The sequence below is a fragment of the Microcaecilia unicolor genome, chromosome 1 (assembly GCF_901765095.1).
Source record: "Microcaecilia unicolor chromosome 1, aMicUni1.1, whole genome shotgun sequence".
Taxonomy (NCBI): Eukaryota; Metazoa; Chordata; class Amphibia; order Gymnophiona; family Siphonopidae; genus Microcaecilia; species Microcaecilia unicolor.
Window position 1 is genome coordinate 690,441,564 of NC_044031.1, and position 19,938 is coordinate 690,461,501.

A 19,938-nucleotide genomic window follows, 5' to 3' on the forward strand; every position below is an offset into this window, starting at 1 on the left:
ACCCTCTTCGGCCTCGGCCCCGAGGAAGAGACGGCTGGATTCTACGTCCTCCTCGTCAGTGCCGGGAAGCTCCGGTGACATGCTTCGTTCCAAAAAATCGAAGAAGCATCGTCACCGGTCCCCTTCCCGTGTCGGCACCGAGAGCTCTGGGTCGCCAAGGGAGTCGGCACCCAGTAAGCATCGGCACCGAGAGGACCGCTCGCCCTCTGTTCAAGAGGTGTCGATGCGCTCCCCTTTGGACAGCCCGGAACAGCCTCCACGCCCGGAACAGGTTCTGACATCGACTCCTGCATCGGCTTCCATGTCTTTTTCCACAGCCGCTCTGCACGAGAGCCTCCGGGCCATTCTCCCAGAGATTCTGGGAGAGCTGTTGCGCCCTACCCCTCCGGTACCGGGGGTGCTTGCGCCACCGGTACCGTCGAGCGAGGCGCCGGCTGGCCCATTGTCCGGGGTGAGGTCTCCGACATCGGTGCCGCTTGAGGTACCGAGTGCGGTAGCCTCCCAGGAAGGCTCCCCGACTACGTCGGCGGAGGGAGCTTCGCCGGTGCGGGCGAGAGAGTCTACCTCTCGACGCTCCCACCGTGGCCGTGGTTCCACGGAGTCGAGCCGGGCACGGTTGCAGACACAGGTCCGTGAACTTGTGTCTGACACCGATGGTGAGGCCTCGTGGGAAGAGGAAGAAGACATCAGATATTTCTCTGACGAGGAGTCTGAGGGTCTTCCTTCTGATCTCACTCCCTCTCCTGAAAGACAGCTTTCACCTCCTGAGAGCCTGTCTTTCGCTTCCTTTGTCCGGGAGATGTCTACGGCCATCCCCTTCCCGGTGGTTGTGGAGGACGAGCCCAGGGCTGAAATGTTTGAGCTCCTGGACTATCCTTCTCCACCTAAGGAAGCGTCCACAGTACCCATGCATCATGTCCTCAAAAAGACATTGCTGGCGAACTGGACCAAGCTTCTAATTAATCCCCACATTCCCAAGAAGATCGAGTCCCAGTACCGGATCCATGGGGACCCAGAGCTGATGCGCACTCAGTTGCCTCATGACTCTGGAGTTGTGGATTTGGCCCTAAAGAAGGCCAAGAGTTCTAGGGAGCATGCTTCGGCGCCCCCGGGCAAGGACTCTAGAACCTTGGACTCCTTTGGGAGGAAGGCCTACCATTCTTCTATGCTCGTGGCCAAAATTCAGTCCTACCAGCTCTACTCGAGCATACACATGCAGAACAATGTGCGGCAGTTGGCGGGCTTGGTGGACAAGCTCCCCCCTGAGCAAGCCAAGCCATTTCAGGAGGTGGTCAGGCAGCTGAAGGCGTGCAGAAAATTCCTGGCCAGAGGGGTGTATGACACCTTTGATGTTGCGTCCAGGGCCGCTGCTCAAGGTGTGGTGATGCGCAGACTCTCATGGCTGCGTGCCTCCGACCTGGAGAATAGAATCCAGCAGCGGATTGCGGACTCGCCTTGCCGTGCGGATAATATTTTTGGAGAAAAAGTGGAGCAGGTGGTAGAGCAGCTCCACCAGAGGGACACCGCATTCGACAAGTTCTCCCGCCAGCAACCTTCAGCCTCTACCTCTACAGGTAGAAGATTTTTTGGGGGAAGGAAGACTGTTCCCTACTCTTCTGGCAAGCGTAGGTACAATCCTCCTTCTCGACAGCCTGCGGCCCAGGCTAAGCCCCAGCGCGCTCGCTCTCGTCAGCAGCGTGCGACTCAGCAAGGCCCCTCTGCTCCCCAGCAAAAGCAAGGGACGAGCTTTTGACTGGCTCCAGCAGAGCATAGCCGACATCCAAGTGTCAGTGCCGGGCGACCTGCCAGTCGGAGGGAGGTTGAAAGCTTTTCACCAAAGGTGGCCTCTCATAACCTCCGATCAGTGGGTTCTCCAAATAGTCCGGCAAGGATACACCCTCAATTTGGCCTCAAAACCTCCAAATTGTCCACCGGGAGCTCAGTCTTACAGCTTCCAGCACAAGCAGGTACTTGCAGAGGAACTCTCCGCCCTTCTCAGCGCCAATGCGGTCGAGCCCGTGCCATCCGGGCAAGAAGGGCTGGGATTCTATTCCAGGTACTTCCTTGTGGAAAAGAAAACAGGGGGGATGCGTCCCATCCTAGACCTAAGGGCCCTGAACAAATATCTGGTCAAAGAAAAGTTCAGGATGCTTTCTCTGGGCACCCTTCTCCCCATGATTCAGGAAAACGATTGGCTATGCTCTCTGGACTTGAAGGACGCCTACACACACATCCCGATACTGCCAGCTCACAGACAGTATCTACGATTTCAGCTGGGCACACGTCACTTCCAGTACTGTGTGCTACCCTTTGGGCTCTCCTCTGCGCCCAGAGTGTTCATGAAGTGCTTGGCTGTAGTAGCAGCGGCACTTCGCAGACTGGGGGTACACGTGTTCCCATACCTCGACGATTGGCTGGTGAAGAACACATCCGAGGCAGGAGCCCTGCAGTCCATGCAGATGACTATTCGCCTCCTGGAGCTACTGGGGTTTGTGATAAATTATCCAAAGTCCCATCTTCTCCCAGTGCAGAAACTCGAATTCATAGGAGCTCTGCTGGATTCTCGGACGGCTCGCGCCTATCTCCCAGAGATGAGAGCCACCAACTTGTTGTCCCTCGTCTCGCGGGTGCGAGCGTCCCAGCAGATCACAGCTCGGCAGATGTTGAGATTGCTGGGCCACATGGCTTCCACAGTTCATGTGACTCCCATGGCCCGCCTTCACATGAGATCTGCTCAATGGACCCTAGCTTCCCAGTGGTTTCAGGCTGCTGGGGATCTAGAAGACGTGATCCACCTGTCCACGAGTTTTCTCAAATCCCTGTATTGGTGGATGATTTGGTCCAATTTGACTCTGGGACGCCCTTTCCAAATTCCTCAGCCACAAAAAGTGCTGACCACGGATGCGTCTCTCCTGGGGTGGGGAGCTCATGTCGATGGGCTTCACACCCAAGGAAGCTGGTCCCTCCAGGAACGCGATCTGCAGATCAATCTTCTGGAGTTACGAGCGATCTGGAAAGCTCTGAAGGCTTTCAGAGATCGGCTGTCCCACCAAATTATCCAAATTCAGACAGACAACCAGGTTGCCATGTATTACGTCAACAAGCAGGGGGGCACCGGATCTCGCCCCCTTTGTCAGGAAGCCGTCAGCATGTGGCTCTGGGCTCGCCGTCACGGCATGGTGCTCTAAGCCACATATCTGGCAGGCGTAAACAACAGTCTGGACGACAGATTGAGCAGGATTATGCAACCTCACGAGTGGTCGCTCAATTCCTGTGTAGTGCGTCAGATCTTCCAGGTGTGGGGCACCCCCTTGGTAGATCTCTTCGCATCTCGAGCCAACCACAAAGTCCCTCAGTTCTGTTCCAGGCTTCAGGCCCATGGCAGACTGGCATCGAATGCCTTCCTCCTGGACTGGGGGGAGGGTCTGCTGTATGCTTATCCTCCCATACCTCTGGTGGGGAAGACTTTGTTGAAACTCAAGCAAGACCGAGGAACCATGATTCTGATTGCTCCTTTTTGGCCGCATCAGATCTGGTTCCCTCTTCTTCTGGAGTTGTCCTCCGAAGAACCGTGGAGATTGGAGTGTTTTCCGACCCTCATCACACAGGACGAAGGGGCGCTTCTGCATCCCAACCTCCGGTCCCTGGCTCTCACGGCCTGGATGTTGAGAGCGTAGACTTTGCCTCTTTGGGTCTGTCAGAAGGTGTCTCCCGTATCTTGCTTTCTTCCAGGAAAGATTCCACTAAGAGGAGTTACTTCTTTCTGTGGAGGAGGTTTGCTGTCTGGTGTGACAGCAAGGCCCTAGATCCTCGCTCTTGTCCTACACAGACCCTGCTTGAATACCTTCTGCACTTGTCTGAGTCTGGTCTCAAGGCCAACTCTGTAAGGGTTCACCTTAGTGCAATCAGTGCATACCATTACCGTGTGGAAGGTAAGCCGATCTCAGGACAGCCTTTAGTTGTTCGCTTCATGAGAGGTTTGCTTTTGTCAAAGCCCCCTGTCAAGCCTCCTACAGTGTCATGGGATCTCAATGTCGTTCTCACCCAGCTGATGAAACCTGCTTTTGAGCCACTGAATTCCTGCCATCTGAAGTACTTGACCTGGAAGGTCATTTTCTTTGTGGCAGTTACTTCAGCTCGTAGAGTCAGTGAGCTTCAGGCCCTGGTAGCCCAGGCCCCTTACACCAAATTTCATCATAACAGAGTAGTCCTCCGCACTCACCCTAAGTTCTTGCCAAAGGTTGTGTCGGAGTTCCATCTGAACCAGTCAATTGTCTTGCCAACATTCTTTCCCCGTCCTCATTCCTGCCCTGCTGAACGTCAGCTGCACACATTGGACTACAAGAGAGCATTGGCCTTCTATCTGGAGCGGACACAGCCCAACAGACAGTCCGCCCAATTGTTTGTTTCTTTTCATCCCACCAGGAGGGGAGTGGCTGTGGGAAAACGCACCATATCCAATTGGCTAGCAGATTGCATTTCCTTCACTTACGCCCAGGCTGGGCTGGCTCTTGAGGGTCATGTCACGGCTCATAATGTTAGAGCCATGGCAGCGTCGGTAGCCCACTTGAAGTCAGCCACTATTGAAGAGATTTGCAAAGCTGCGACGTGGTCATCTGTCCACACATTCACATCTCATTACTGCCTGCAGCAGGATACCCGACGCGACAGTCGGTTCGGGCAGTCAGTGCTTCAGAATCTGTTCGGGGTTTAGAATCCAACTCCACCCCCTAGGCCCATGTTTGTTCTGTTCCAGGCTGCACTCTCAGTTAGTTGGTAAATTTTTTAGGTTAATCTCAGTTATGTCCTCGCCGTTGCGAGGCCCAATTGACCATGGTTGTTGTTTTGAGTGAGCCTGGGGGCTAGGGATACCCCATCAGTGAGAACAAGCAGTCTGCTTGTCCTCGGAGAAAGCGAATGCTACATACCTGTAGAAGGTATTCTCCGAGGACAGCAGGCTGATTGTTCTCACAAACCCGCCCGCCTCCCCTTTGGAGTTGTGTCTTCCCTTCTCTTTGTCTTGCTACATATGAGACTGGCCGGCACAAGCCTGTTCGGGCGGGAAGACGGCCGCACGTGCGCGGTGCGCATCGGCGCGCGAGGACTAGCAAAGGACTTTGCTAGAAAGTGTTCCGATTGGAGGGGCTGCCGTGGATGTCACCCATCAGTGAGAACAATCAGCCTGCTGTCCTCGGAGAATACCTTCTACAAGTATGTAGCATTCGCTTTTATAGTAGATTTGTCCTGTTTGCCTGTCCTAATTAGATTGTAAGCTCTGTCGAGCAGGGACTGTCTCTTCATGTACAAGTGTACAGCGCTGCGTACGTCTAGTAGCGCTATAGAAATGCTAAGTAGTAGTAGTGGAGTTCCATCTGAACCAGTCGATTGTCTTGCCAACATTCTTTCCCTGACCTCTTGCTGATCCTGGCGAAAGCACACTGCATGCCTTGGACTTCAAGCATGCATTGGCCTTTTAGTTGGAGCAGACTGGGCCCTACAGACAGTCTACCCAGCTTTTTGTTTCTTTTGTTCCGAACAGGATGGGGGTCGCCGTTGGGAAATACACCATCTCCAATTGGCTGGCAGATTGCGTTTATTTCACTTATGCCTAGGCTGGGCTGGCCTGGCCATGGTTGCCTCAGTAGCCCACTTAAGGTCTTCCTCCATTGAAGAAATTTGCAAGGCTGCAACATGGTCTTTAGTGCACACATTCACATCTCACTACTGACTTGAGTACAATACCCGATGTGACAGTTGGTTTGGACAGACAGTTCTGCAGAATATGTTTGGGTTCTAGAGTCCAACTCCACCCTACTAGGCCCGTTTTGTTCTGTTTCAGGCTGTACTCTCACTCAGATTGTATATAGTTTCAGATTAATCTGTATTTGACCTTGCCTTTGCGTGGTGCAATTGACCATAGTAACATAGTAGATGACAGAAAAAGACCTGCACGGTCCATCCAGTCTGCCCAACAAGATAAATTCATATGTGCTACTTTTTATTTGTACCTGTCCTCTTCAGGGCACAGATCGTACAAGTCTGGCTAGCACTATCCCCGCCTCCCAACCACCAGCCCTGCCTCCCACCACCAGCTCTGGCACAGACCGTATAAGTCTGCCCAGCACTATCCCCGCCTCCCAACCACTAGCCCCGGCTCCCACCACCAATGGTAGTTTATCACTACGAGAGAAGCTGCACTGGCTCCCACTCAAGGAACGCATCACTTTCAAAGTATGCACACTAGTCCACAAAATCATTAACGGTGAAGCCGCCACCCCCTTACCTTTCTGCATCTGCTCCTCCTTTTAGTGTGTCGCTGTCCTGCTCCTGTGTTCCGGGACATGAGTTATTGTGTTAGATTGTAAGCTCCTATGAGCAGGGACTGTCCTTCTTTGTTAAACTGTACAGCGCTGCGTAACCCTAGTAGCGCTCTAGAAATGTTAAGTAGTAGTAGTAGTAGTAGTAGTACATGTCCGACTTAATAGACCTACCACCCAGAAATGCCAAAAGATTGTCCCGAAGTTTCCTTAACCTCCACTTCCCAAATTGCAAAGGCATAAAATACAAAGTGATGCACGCATCAACCTTTTCCTATATGAGCACGCAATTCTGGAACAAACTACCACGAAACTTAAGAACGACCTATGAATTAACCAACTTCCGCAAACTACTAAAGACTCATCTCTTTGAAAAAATCTATCAAAAGGAACAAAGCACATTAAGTCCACACGCACTGTTGGCAACGCATCAATACATTCTCCTAGTACACCTATCCCCATAATTCTAACACACCCAGCCTTTTTTTTTTTTTCTCTTTACTATTGTTCTTCCCCCTTATCGATGCCTGGACATTGTTTTAACTCTACCCCTCATAATGTAACCATAATCATGTAATAATTTATTGTACTTCCATCGTTACAATGTATTGTAAGTCACACTGAGCCCACAAATAGGTGGGAAAATGTGGGATACAAAAGCAATAAAATAAAAATAAATAAATAAACGTGAGAATCAAAAAGCTGGGTAGACTGTCTGTTTTCAGTGAACCTGGTAGCTAGAGTTTCTCACATGTGAGATTCATAGCTTGTCCTCGGAGAAAGCAAAGATACCTGTAGCAGGTATTCTCTGTAGACAGCAGGCCTTATAGTTGCACATACCCTCCCACCTCCCCTTGGAGTTGGCTTCTCTTTTCGTTTATTCTCTAGCTGTACACCCCATTGGCTGAATCTCTTCATAAAGTTGGTTAATAAATCCGAATAAATAAATAGTATTGTACTGGTGGTCCTGCGCTCTTGCGGTGGGCGGGAAGACACTCGTGCATGCATGGTGGAGTGTGACTCGCACTCCAAAGAGCTCTGTAAAAGCTTGTCACAAGCTCCGGACTGGGTAACACAGATCGCATTGCTCACATATGAGCATATAAGGCCTGCTGTCGTTGGAGTATATCTGCTACAAGTAAGTATCTTCGCTTTACATGTATATGTGTGTATATTTCTCATATATATATATATATATATATACACACACACACACATGTCGTTTAGGTTTGTGGTATGTTCTAGGGACCATTATCTTAGATGCAGTGATCTGTAAATATGATGCTCAGTTGACGTTGGTTTTTAAAATACTAGCAAGAAGAAATTTGTATTTTTGTTTAAACAATTATATATTTTTCCTACTTAGGCAATAAGGTCTGGCCAAAAATTGGTTGGGAAAAAGACCTTACAGGGAGGAGAGAAAAAAGGAGGAGGATGGTTCAGTGGGTTTTGGGGAAAGAGGGAACCCAAGAAAAAGGAAGAGCAAGAAGTGTCTTCAGTTTCAGAAAGTAAGTCATGAAAATAAGCTCAAAATGCACATCTGATAGCTGTTTAATGTTTAAAGAATCGTTTTCAGCATTCCAACCTGAAATATCAGAGTAGCACCTTCAGATTTGTGGGATCTTATCTGGATCAAGTGAAAAGATTTTTGAAAGCAGAATATTAGCAAGAGTTCACTTTTATTTTACATGTAGTACTTTAGAATGTTTAAGATGAAATTTTATGCCTTTTTCAACTATAAAATTACTTTTGGAATAAAAAGCATTACTGTGACATTACGAGATGAAATGATTAGATATGTTATAAATGGTAACATCTACTTTGTTAGATGCTCCCTAGATTTTATTATTTAAGTGGTACAGTGCTCAAAAGTCCTTTCTCGGAGAAAGGGTGAGGACTACTGTAAGGTAACATAAAATATCTCCTATCTTGTGTAAAAACTAAAGTCCAAGCTAAATGGCATCATAGGTATTGCCGCAGTGTTTACATATTATCCCGATTTACCATATAGCACAAATAATTTAACTCCCAAAGAAGAAAATAAGTGATGGCATGAGCAGAAGCATCTAGCTTGCCTTTATGTAGTAGCAACTGTAGAGCAACTATGAGTTCTCTTACCTGTTTTTTTTGGTCAGTATTTAGAGATATGTAAATATATACTTGGGTATTAAAGTGTAAGTCTAAAATGCATATGCCTAAAATGTTTAACATTTTGTACACATTTTGGGTAGGTAAGTTAGCTAGGCAGCTTTTATCTGGATAACTTTGTCCAGATAACTCAACCTGAATCTATTTTTTTGCTGAGGATCTGTTCTAAAGTGAACAGCACAGAGTTGACTGATCGTTATACCTGTTTGGCCAGCTTGAGTTATCTGGACAGCTCTGCTGGCAGATTGAACTTGAGGAAAATTTCAGCCATCATGGTTTATCTAGTTTTAATATGGATTTCATTATGATTGATAGGTAATCTTTCTTAAGCTTGTTTTTGTTTATTTCTTTGGGTTAAACTCCACCTCAGGAATTTCTGTAAAGGCCTTGTCCTCAGTGAGATTGTTTGTGTTTGACAATGAAGCAGCACACCAAAGTACACTAGTGAAAACTCCTAACCAAATGCCTGAATTCACTAAGATTTTTTTCGCTATAGATGTACAGCATCTGTATAAATCATTGCACAGAGCTTCGGCACATAGTGTTACCATGTACATGCTGAAATAAACTTTCTGCCAATGCAGTAAACTAATGGAACACAAATTAATGCTATGTAAAAAGATATGTGCTGACAGAAAAAAACCCCATGCACACCTTAGTAGAAATTTGCCACAGTTCCTTATATAGTACATAAGGTGTCTTTTCTCCTTGTTTAGTGAATGGGGGTTTGCTAACACTTGGATAAAAAAGGAGACAAAAAAGCCAGTAAAATGTCCCTGGGGGCCCAGTGGATGCTGAATCCCCCACCCACTTTTTGGATTTGGGAGGCAGGAGTGGTGTCTACTTGTTCCTGCCTCTGGCACTGCTAACTTGCAAAATGGTAGCTCCTGACTTCCACCAGTGCATAGGAATGCACCAGATTCATCACTAGGAGCCAGTCTGGCAAATGAAACCCTTAGAGTGTATCCCAGTGCATCACCATGGATTGGGCCCTAACATTTTGGAAGATGTTGGCACTGGAGGCTGGAGTGAATTGGCATCGCTCTTGCTTTCCAACTCAAAGATTGGGTGCAGTCTGGGACTCACTAGACTACCCACTTTAGTGCTTACAGAGTTGGGGTTAGGAGGTTGGGACTTATTAAGCTATCAGGTGCTGGAGAGCTACCAAAAATGGTCATCTGCGGTAAAGTGTTGTACTTCAGCTTAGATGACGCTTTAGCTCTTGTGTTAGAATCTCCAGAGTAAAGATTCAACACTACTAGGTAAGTTTCATTTTAGTATCCACTGTGCAACCCTTCCAACATAGTGGTTTTATTGCCAATTTTCTAGAAATGTGCAGCCCAAAAATCTTTTTTCATTTAGCATGTTCTGCCAGATTCTATATATTGCGCCTTAATTTCTGAGTGGAAATCGAAGCATATTCTATAACAACGAGCGTACTTGTGACCTTGTTTGGCCACTGTTGGAGACAGAATACTGGGGTAGATGGACTATTGGTCTAACCCAGTATACTCTTTCTGTTCTTAATTGGTTAACTAGCTAATCAGTACTGTCAATTGGATGTTAACAAGCATTTTTCAGCACTAATTGGCATTAAGATTTATGCGCACAACTTGCTAAGTGTATTCTGTAACGTGGTGCACATAAATTGTAAGTCGCCTAGTTGAAAAGGGGGGGTGCGGTCATGGGCGAGGCATGGGCATTTCTAAAATCTATGTGCGCTGTTATAGAATAAGCCTGCTCTGTGCCTAATTTAGGTGTCTGGATTTACGCCAAGTAAAACGTGGTGTTAATGGCTCTGACTAAATTTGGTCACATGGAGAGGCACTTATTGTATTCTATGTACCATGTGGACCTTTAAGCCTAATGCTATAAAATTTAGGAATACTTTAGAGAATATGCCTAGGCGTATTTTTTTTTCCACGCTGATTTTTCAGGCAACATAAATAGAATCTAGCCCCACTGTGTTTACTGGAATTGTTATTTTGTTTGAGTTTTAATTTTCTTTTTTTGCTTTTGGGCGCTATATATTTAGTAGTGTACATTCTTTTGAAAAGAGCGTGTGCTTTTTACGATACAGGAAAAACATAGACTCCCCCCCCCCCCCCCCCCCCCCGGTTTTCAGTATTTAAAAAAAAAAAAAAAAAAAGTAGTTACTAAGGAATGCATATCCTTAATTTTTTCCCCCCTGCTCTTGAAAAGTACTGCACTGAGATTAAGATTAGTGCAGGAAAATTTGGCATAAACCACTCAATTAAAATATACAATAGCATAGCTTACTACATTGGCCTGAGAACTGGAGAAAAATCCTAGGGGCCCTTTAAGTTTAGCGTTTGCTAATGTACTTAACATATGCTAAATGCTAAGAAGGCTGTAGATATAAAATGGGTTTCTTAGCATTTAGTGTGTGCTAATTCCGTTAGTGTGCGCTAAACTTTAGTTAAAGGGCCCCATAGTGAATAAGACCTCGAATGGGCCTATTTACTAAGTTGCATTAGCTGTTAGCACACACTAATTGCTGCATTGAGAGTTAATGTGGGTTCAAGTTCAATTTTATTTTTGATATACAGCAAAGTCATACTTGTTGGTAGTTAATGTGGCAACTTAGCATTTAGCACAGGTTAATTTTGATGTTAACAGTTAATGCAGAATAGTGTGGAGAATATACACGTGTTTGCTGTTCTAGTCTCTATATATAAAAGGCACACCAACCCAATCTCTATATATAAAAGGCACACCAACGTTCTATGAAGCCTCCAGCCGGAAGTGTGAAGCGCCAGAGATATCCCCTTTCCCCATGAGTGAAGGAAAACAGCACAGCACCAAATCCCTCTCTCTGTAACAGTGAAGGACTCAGAGGGGGGAGGGGACAGAGACACCCTCACTCTCTCTGTAACACAAACACAGTACAGCAGGAAACTTAACACTTAAGGACTGGACTCAGAGGGGGGAGGGGGAGAGAGAGAGGACACACGCACACTCTGAAGAAAACCTTGCTAGCCCTTCATTTGCATCAGAAACGGGGCTTTTTTACTAGTATTCTATAATGTAAAGTAATTGTCTTCTTTCCTTAAAGACCAGCCTCCAAATAGAGGCATTGCCTTGGCGCCTAGAAATAGGTGTGTCTTTATAAAATTACCTTCTGTTAATATGGCAGTAATTATGTACAATACAATTATGTGCAGTGAGGAAAACACTCTCTGCATTAATTGTATGGGAAGATGCTGGGAATGCACTCAACAGTTTATACAGAGGCTTTGCAGTTGTTATGAGGTAAGTTTGGTAATCCCTAAGTGTTTTATGAAGCTTATGGGATATTTTAAAGTGTAAAATATTGTATTCATATTTAGGAAATACAACTGTTATCAAAAAGGATGCAATGAATCTGGGTACCTGGTTGTAAAAGGTTTTTTTTTCTAATCCCTTTGCCCTTGTGACCATTTTATGAAAATAGTTATTTGGTGTGTTGACGATTCTACGCAAACTAATTTGAGCAAATATTTTACAGATATTGATGAATTTATGACTCCAGAAGAAAAGGCTAAATTGTTTACTGCCATTGGATACAGTGAAAGCTGTCATAACCTTATGTTACCTAAAGAGGTAAAAAAAAATCCAGAATACTATTATACAGGAGGAGAAAAAAAATATTTGCATTTATGTACACAGGAATGGTTGGTAAATCAGGTGTTCATTTCTTAGTATGATTTAGTACAAGTGCCCCTATGTGTTCTAAGGGGCCTGTTCACTGAAGTGCACTAAGCAGTTGCATTTAAGCATGTATTTACGTATATACCCACATAAATGTTAGCATTTGCTTATTCTGCAAATATCCACTTAACTTACAAATATGCATCCTGTTTGCAAGGGGGACATACACGGTATTGACATAGGTGAGGCTGCCTGTTAAGTGTGTAACTTAAAGAATACTGTAAACTACATGTGTCCCTGCTACATTTAGTCTTCTCCCCTTAAACCAACTCTATGGTTGTAGAATATGCACCTACTACATAGCCTCAGGACTCCTAAATGGTGGCACCGAGTTATAGAATTACCGCCTCAATGCATGATAACTGTTACTGTCCTGCTGGATGTGTTATGGGTGAAGAATGGGCATGCTATCACTTACACAATCAGCACTGGTGCACCTAGGACTAGATTCTATGGTGCCTGAAAATGGTGATGCCTAGTTATAGAATTATCCCCTCAATGCATGATAACTGTTACTGTCCTGCCATGTAACAGGGTGGGAACTGGATGGGTTATGGGTGAACAAGGGGCATGCTGTCACTTACACAATCAGCACTGGTGCACATAGGACTAGTTTCTATATATGGCGCCTGAAAAATCCACACGGGAAAAAAATGCGTAGGCAAATTCTGTGAAGTACGCCTAAACCTAGGTGTGCTTTATTGAATATCCCTCAATTTCCACGTGGATTATAGAGTACACATTGAGCACCAGTCTGCACGACTAACTTTAGTCGTGGGCAGTTATGCCAAATAAAACTTGATGTAAATGCCAATGCCTAAATTAGACACAGACTGGGTATCTACTATAATAAAACGCTCCCTCAACATTCTGAGGACACCGACGTCACTGCAGGCAATCACACACCGGTTCGTAAGTTCATGGTGGTGAAGCCATCCAACTCACCATGTCTGTGCCCCGCCCTCGTGTCAAACGTGGTGACGTCGAGGGCGGAGCACATACACTCGACCAAACAAAAAGCACACCCGTGAGAGAGAAGGAAGGGAGGGAAGCAGGCAGGCAAGCAAGCAGGCAGCCAACCTGAACGTCCGAGGGAGGGAGGGACGGAACGAAGGAATCTGCGAGCCAGACGCCCACACATCCCCAAAGTCCCTGCCCCTCACCCCTACCAACTTTCCAACAGTACGACGCCACGGCCCCCCAATCACCACCCCTCACCCTTAACCCCCCCCCCCCAAGTTCCCACCACCACCACCACGCTACACCCCCCCTAACATGTTGCCACCGCTCACCACCTCCACCCCCCCAGGTCAAAACACCCAGTGCTCCACCCTCCACCCACCCCCAACGTCGCAACACCCACTGCTCCACCCTCCCCCCCCCCCAAAAAAAACAGGTCGCCGCCGCTCACACCCACCCTCTGTCCTACATCAGCTGAGCGCCGCTTCCCCCGCCCTCTCCGTCAGATAGAAAAACCAAATTAAAAAAGTTAAGCTGCCAAAACGTTTTGACGCACCAATTGGGGACCTGCAGCCAGCCATGGGTTGTGAGCTGTGCATCTGCTCCTCCTCTTAGCGTTGATGTCACTGCCCCTGGACCGGAGGTGTACCCCATAGCGATGTGAGAGGAGGAGACCTCATCTCACGTCACTACGGGGTACACCTCCGGTCCAGGGGCAGTGACGTCAACGCTGAGAGGAGGAGCAGATGCACAGCTCACAACCCATGGTTGGCATGCGCGGCTCCGATTCCTTCGTTAAACCATTTTTGCAGGTTAACTTTTTAAATTGTGTTTCTCTGTTAGACGGGGGGGGGGGGGAAGCGGCGCTCTGCTGATGTAGGACAGGGGGGGGGGGGTGGAAGCGCCGGCGACCTGTTTGGGGGGGGACGGTGGTGCACTGGCTGCTGCCACCTTGGGGGGGGGGGGGGGGGGGGACACCCAGGAAAACCTTGCTAGCGCCCATTTCATTTTTCACCGAAACGGGCCTTTTTTACTAGTATTCTATAACAACGCACATAGACTTGTGAAACGTCCACAACAAGCCCATGGTCACATCACGTTATAGAATGTGCTTAGACAGTTGTGCATATACATTCTAATTAATGCCAATTAATGTCAATTGCTTATTTGGCAATTATCAACGCTTTGTTAGCTAATTAGGTTGCATGTGCAAATCCAGAATATGACCAGATTTGCACACGCAATTTAAGTCACGATATATATAGAATCTGGGGGTTAGTGTGTTAACGTGTAATTATTTAGAATACTAGCATATGTGTGCACTTTCCAGATTATATGCTAGCATGCTGCCTAAGCAGTATCATATACCATTGTGCATAGCTTGCATAGCATTTAAATGCAAGGAAGGCATATAAAGGGGTGGAGCATGTGTAGGACATTGGTAGCATAGGTAGAATGTCCCTGCTGTAGCTCTTGGAGGGGGGGGGGGGCAAGTGGTTTCAGCTAAATGTTAGGTGTGTTAATACATGGTTAAGGTAGTATTCTATAAAGGAGCATAGGCGCATACAATCCTTAGTAGAATCAGCTTCTACAAGGTACCGTGTTGTAGAATTGCCCTCCACGTACATCCATCCTGATTGCAAATAATGCAAAATAAATTTTCTCTGCAATAACTGCAAGGAACATGCTGGGCACCACGTTAACAATTAACAGTCTTTGTACTTATCACATGTTGAATTTTTGTAGTTAAAGCACAATAAGTGCAAAACTTTACCACATTTTAGTACAGTGCTCTTAACCTAGTACTCGGGGTACACCCAGCTAGTCAGGTTTTCAGAATATTCACAATGTATATGCATGAGGTACATTGCATTCATTGCCTCCTTAGTATACAAATCTATCTCATGCATATGCATTGTGGACAGTAGGCAAAAACGAGAAGAAAAACACCTCACAGTTGGCAACAAAGAAAAGAGTGAGGTTCAAAAAAGTCCAAAAACAAAAAATGCCACTTCTGTTTATTTATTTATTACCACAGTGTTTTTCTTTTGTTTTGTTGTTTTTGAACCTCACTCCTTTTCTTTTCTTTTTATTTTTTTTATTGCCTTGTGGAAATCCTGAAAATCTAACCGGGGGGGGGGGGGGGGGGGGCAGTGGGGACAAAATTCCTCGGGTCCAGGCCTCCAAGGGGGGGGCCCGGCGCCGGGGTCAGCCCGTCGGCGCTGCAGTCCCCGGTCTCACCTGCCTGCCCTTGGCTCCGTCCGCCACCGGGCCCCCTACATTAAAATCAGCAGCGCCTCAGCTGAGCTTTGTTTGGAAAGGCAGATCGCCTCCCTTCGGGTCCTCCCTGTGTCCCGCCCTTGCGGAAACCGGACATTAAATCAGACGAGAGTGGGACACAGTGAGGGAAGGCCCGAAGGGAGGCGATCTGCCTTTCCAAACGGTGCACAGCTGAGGTGCTGCCGATTTTAATGCAGGGGGCCCGGTGGCGGACAGAGCTGAGGGCAGGCAGGGGAGACCGGGGACTGCAGCAGCGGGGGGGGGGGCAGCCTTGCCCCGGGCCCGGTTTAGTCTCTTCGCAGCCCTGAACCTAACTGACTGGGTGTGCCCTGAGGAGTGGATTAAAAAGCACTGCTTTAGTAAACAGGCCCCAAAATGCTGAAAATTGCCAAACATTGAAGGATTAAGGAAATGTATTTGAGGTGTAAATCAACAAGAGAGTTTAATTCTTTTTTTTTTTCTTTTCTTTTTAAGTATGTTGCTCATATAATGACATTCAAGTTGTTGAGCACCTCTGTAACAATTCGAGAAGACAGCAATGTCCCAGAGATTCTGAAAATACAGATAATTGACCTAAGCACCAAGTTTTTACAGAGACCGGGAGCACAAGCAATGAAGTTAGTAAATTTTCCAAATGTAATTTTTTTGTTCTAGGAATTCAAATGGAAATCTTTTTCTCATGTGACTCAGTTCTGGTGTGCTTGCTTGAAAGCAAAAAAAAAAAAAAAAGTATTTCAACTTGTATGTTAGTATATGGAATAAAACCACCTGTGGATGTTGCAGGGTACTTTATCATAATTCTTAGTTTGATAACACAGGTGCATAGCTATCACTATAGTTATGGAAGCTGTTTTTTTAACTTTTTATATCTACAGACACAAATGTTTGTCTATGTCAGAAAAAAAAAACAAACAAACAAAGGTAATATAAACTTATATCCAATACTGACATAGTTTGAAAACTTCTTAAGTTTGTCCACAACATTTTGAATCAAGATACTAGGTAATATTAAACAAAGAAATATATAATAAATTAAATTATTGCTAACAGTAGGGACAGAGCAGATAACTACAGCCAATGTAACAGCATTTCTAACTAGGGAGGCAAATCCACAGGTGGTCTAACCATTTTCTTCGATTCAATAAATTCTAACAGTTCCTTGGGAGTAAAGAATACATAATTAACCAATTCAAAAGAGATATAGCATTTACAAGGAAATTTTAACAAAAAGGTAGCACCTATAGTCAACTGTGCCAACAAAGTAGGCTGTTTATGAAAGCAGAGGGCTGATGACTGTGTGACAGGTCCTCCATCCTGAAGAGAGAATTTTATTTCTCTCAAGAACCCATTCCATTTAGTCTTATTTACTACTTCTTGGGTACAAGTACTATGTTTACAAATGTGTGGGAAGGAACTATTGGGCTGGTAAAAATTTCAGACCATAGGATTATATTGAGGGAAATCAATGGTAGAGGCAAGTTTGGAGAGGGAGTATTGTGGAGATTTACAGTGTATTTTTATGGAGATTCAGGGTTTCAGTGGTATTTGCATCAGCAGCAGGAGAACTTTAAAGGATTAACAGTGCTCATAAAAATGGTAATCTTTTTCTTTGGAAGGTAGTCATGGTAGTATTGCAGGGGACCACTATAAGTTATGGGGTGGGGAAGCATCAAGATCTCAATTGGAGTGTTGGCATTGGAGCAGCAGTTCTACAGTGAACAAAAGTGATATGTGAAGCCCCTGTTGAAGAACTTGGGGCAAACATCTTGAGTATGCAGATAAAACTTAATGCAATATGGTGAGATTACCTGCACATCTGACTGGAGCTCGAGTAGACATTTCAGGGTTGTTTTGATCGTCTGGAGGCTTGTTAACATACTGGGTCAATACTGGAAGTGACATGAGCACTGAGGTTGCTGCTACGGAGCACTGCCACAGGCCCAAGCAGTGCCCAGAAGGGTTGATGCTGTTACTTATTTTAGAAGCTAAGTCAAGTTTCCATGGGGAAAAGAAAGTCAGTGTTTTTTTTGGTTGATAAGTCTATTGCCCAGAGTCCTATGGATCCGTTTATGGTTGGATTTCCAAAAGGCGTTTGACAAGGTACCTCATGAAAGGCTACAGAGGAAATTGGAGGGTCATGGGATAGGAGGAAATGTCCTATTGTGGATTAAAAACTGGTTGAAGGATAGGAAACAGAGAGTGGGGTTAAATGGGCAGTATTCACAATGGAGAAGTGCAGTTAGTGGGGTTCCTCATAGGTCTGTGCTAGGACCGCTGCTTTTTAATATATTTATAAATGATTTAGAGATGGGAGTAACTAGCGAGGTAATTAAATTTGCTGATGACACAAAGTTATTTTAAGTTGTTAAATTGTGACAGGATTGCGAAAAATTACAAGAGGACCTTACGAGACTGGGCGGCTAAATGGCAGATGACGTTTAATGTGAGCAAGTGCAAGGTGATGCATGTGGGGAAAAAAGAACCCGAATTATAGCTACGTCATGCAAGGTTCCACGTTAGGAGTTACGGACCAAGAAAAGGATCTGGGTGTCGTCGTCGTCGATAATACACTGAAACCTTCTGCTCAGTGTGCTGCTGCGGCTAGGAAAGCGAATAGAATGTTGGCTATTATTAGGAAAGGTATAAAAAACAGGTGTGAGGATGTTATAATGCCGTTGTATCGCTCCATGGTGCGACCGTACCTTGAGTATTGTGTTCAATTCTGGTCGCCGCATCTCAAGAAAGATATAGTAGAATTGGAAAAGGTGCAGAGAAGGGCGACTAAAATAATAGCGGGGATGGGACGACTTCCCTATGAAGAAAGATTAAGGAGGCTAGGGCTATTCAGCTTGGAGAAGAGACGGCTGAGGGGAGACATGATAGAGGTATATAAAATAATGAGTGGAGTGGAACAGGTGGATGTGAAGCGTCTGTTCACGCTTTCCAAAAATACTAGGACTAGGGGGCATGCGATGAAACTACAGTGTAGTAAATTTAAAACAAATCGGAGAAAAATTTTCTTCACCCAACGTGTAATTAAACTCTGGAATTCGTTGCCGGAGAAAGTGGTGAAGGCGGTTAGCAGAGTTTAAAAAGGGGTTGGACGGTTTCCTAAAGGACAAGTCCATAAACCGCTACTAAATGGACTTGGGAAAAATCCACAATTCCAGGAATAACATGTATAGAATGTTTGTACATTTGGGAAGCTTGCCAGGTGCCCTTGGCCTGGATTGGCCGCTGTCGTGGACAAGATGCTGGGCTCGATGGACCCTTGGTATTTTCCCAGTATGGCATTACTTATGTACTTACCTGATTCCCAAGGGGTTTCTACTTTAGTAACTGTGAATAATGAGAATCTTGAGCTTGGAGTAAGGAATCTTCTTTGAGTCCCATTCCACATGCCCTGTCTCTGCTACCTACTGTTCCCTGAAAATGGCAGAAACAAATCAAGGTCAGGTATATACATAAAGTAGCACATATGAGTTTAAATTGTTGGGCAGACTAGATGGACCGTGCAGATCTTTTTCTGCCACCATCTACTATGTTACTATGTTACTCTGTTAATTTAAGAATTCTTGATTTATACATCAGGAATTCTTTTCTCCTCTTTTGTGTACTTCTTGCCATATCAGGAAAAACCTGAATCTCTTGTCCCAGGAAAGAGTCATTTATATGGCAAAAATATAGTCGTAGAATATTATTTCTGTCTAGTTCAAGAGCGAAGGTTACAATTAAAGTCATTCTTTGTTATTAGTTCCAAAGAATTCTCAAGAAATTCTGTCAAATTTAAGTTTGGAGCAGCCTGGGATTGCTTTTTAGAGGATCTCACAACACCAGAAATATATTGGGCCCGTGTTATGGGGGGATAACCCTTCACTGAGATCTCTAATATATCCCCAAAATATTTTTTAAGCATATCTACTGCTGTAATTAAAGGCGATTTTGGGAAATGTAATAGTTTCAGGTTGTTCCTACATCCATTATTTTCCAGATATTCTATCTTTTTATCTTGGATTTCTTTTTATTTAATTAAAGCCACCGTAAGGTTCTGCAATTTCTCAACTTCTCCTTCCATCTTCGTAATTTTTACTTTCTGGTCTTGAACATTATCAGACAATCTTTGATTAGTTTGTTTTAATTCCATTATTTCACCATTAATAGAAGTATTCATCAAAAGTAATGTGTTGTTCACACCTTGGATTGCATCCCATAGTGTGTTCATAGTCACCACTGCAGGTCTCGTTAATCCGCCAATACTCTCGGTAGTGAAGCATCAGGTAACAGGGGTAATGACCTGCATTTGCCCCTGTTCCGTTGTTTCTTTCCCTGGGTCGAAGTGCTCGTAGGTCCTCCTCCCACAGGCGTTGAAGGGCCTAGCCTCAGACTGTCGTGGTCCCATAGACATCGAATCACTTCCGGGTTGCAGAGGAGCAGTGTAGGAGGGGGGACTCAGCGTCGCTCCCTCAATGCTGCGCTGTATGCCAAAAGAGGCCGAGCCCATCGAAGTAGGTATCTGCTCGCC

The 19,938-nt window shown here is 45.5% G+C and overlaps 1 protein-coding gene across 1 annotated transcript in view; it reads left to right on the plus strand.

The window, feature by feature from the left end:
* VPS13C (vacuolar protein sorting 13 homolog C) overlaps positions 1–19,938 on the plus strand; it is a 992,635-nt gene that overhangs the window by 185,404 nt on the left and 787,293 nt on the right. The window contains exons 15-17 of the mRNA XM_030188422.1: positions 7,684–7,825; positions 11,974–12,068; positions 15,891–16,033. Coding sequence (XP_030044282.1) covers positions 7,684–7,825; positions 11,974–12,068; positions 15,891–16,033 — 380 coding nt within the window. The remainder of the gene's footprint in view (positions 1–7,683; positions 7,826–11,973; positions 12,069–15,890; positions 16,034–19,938) is intronic.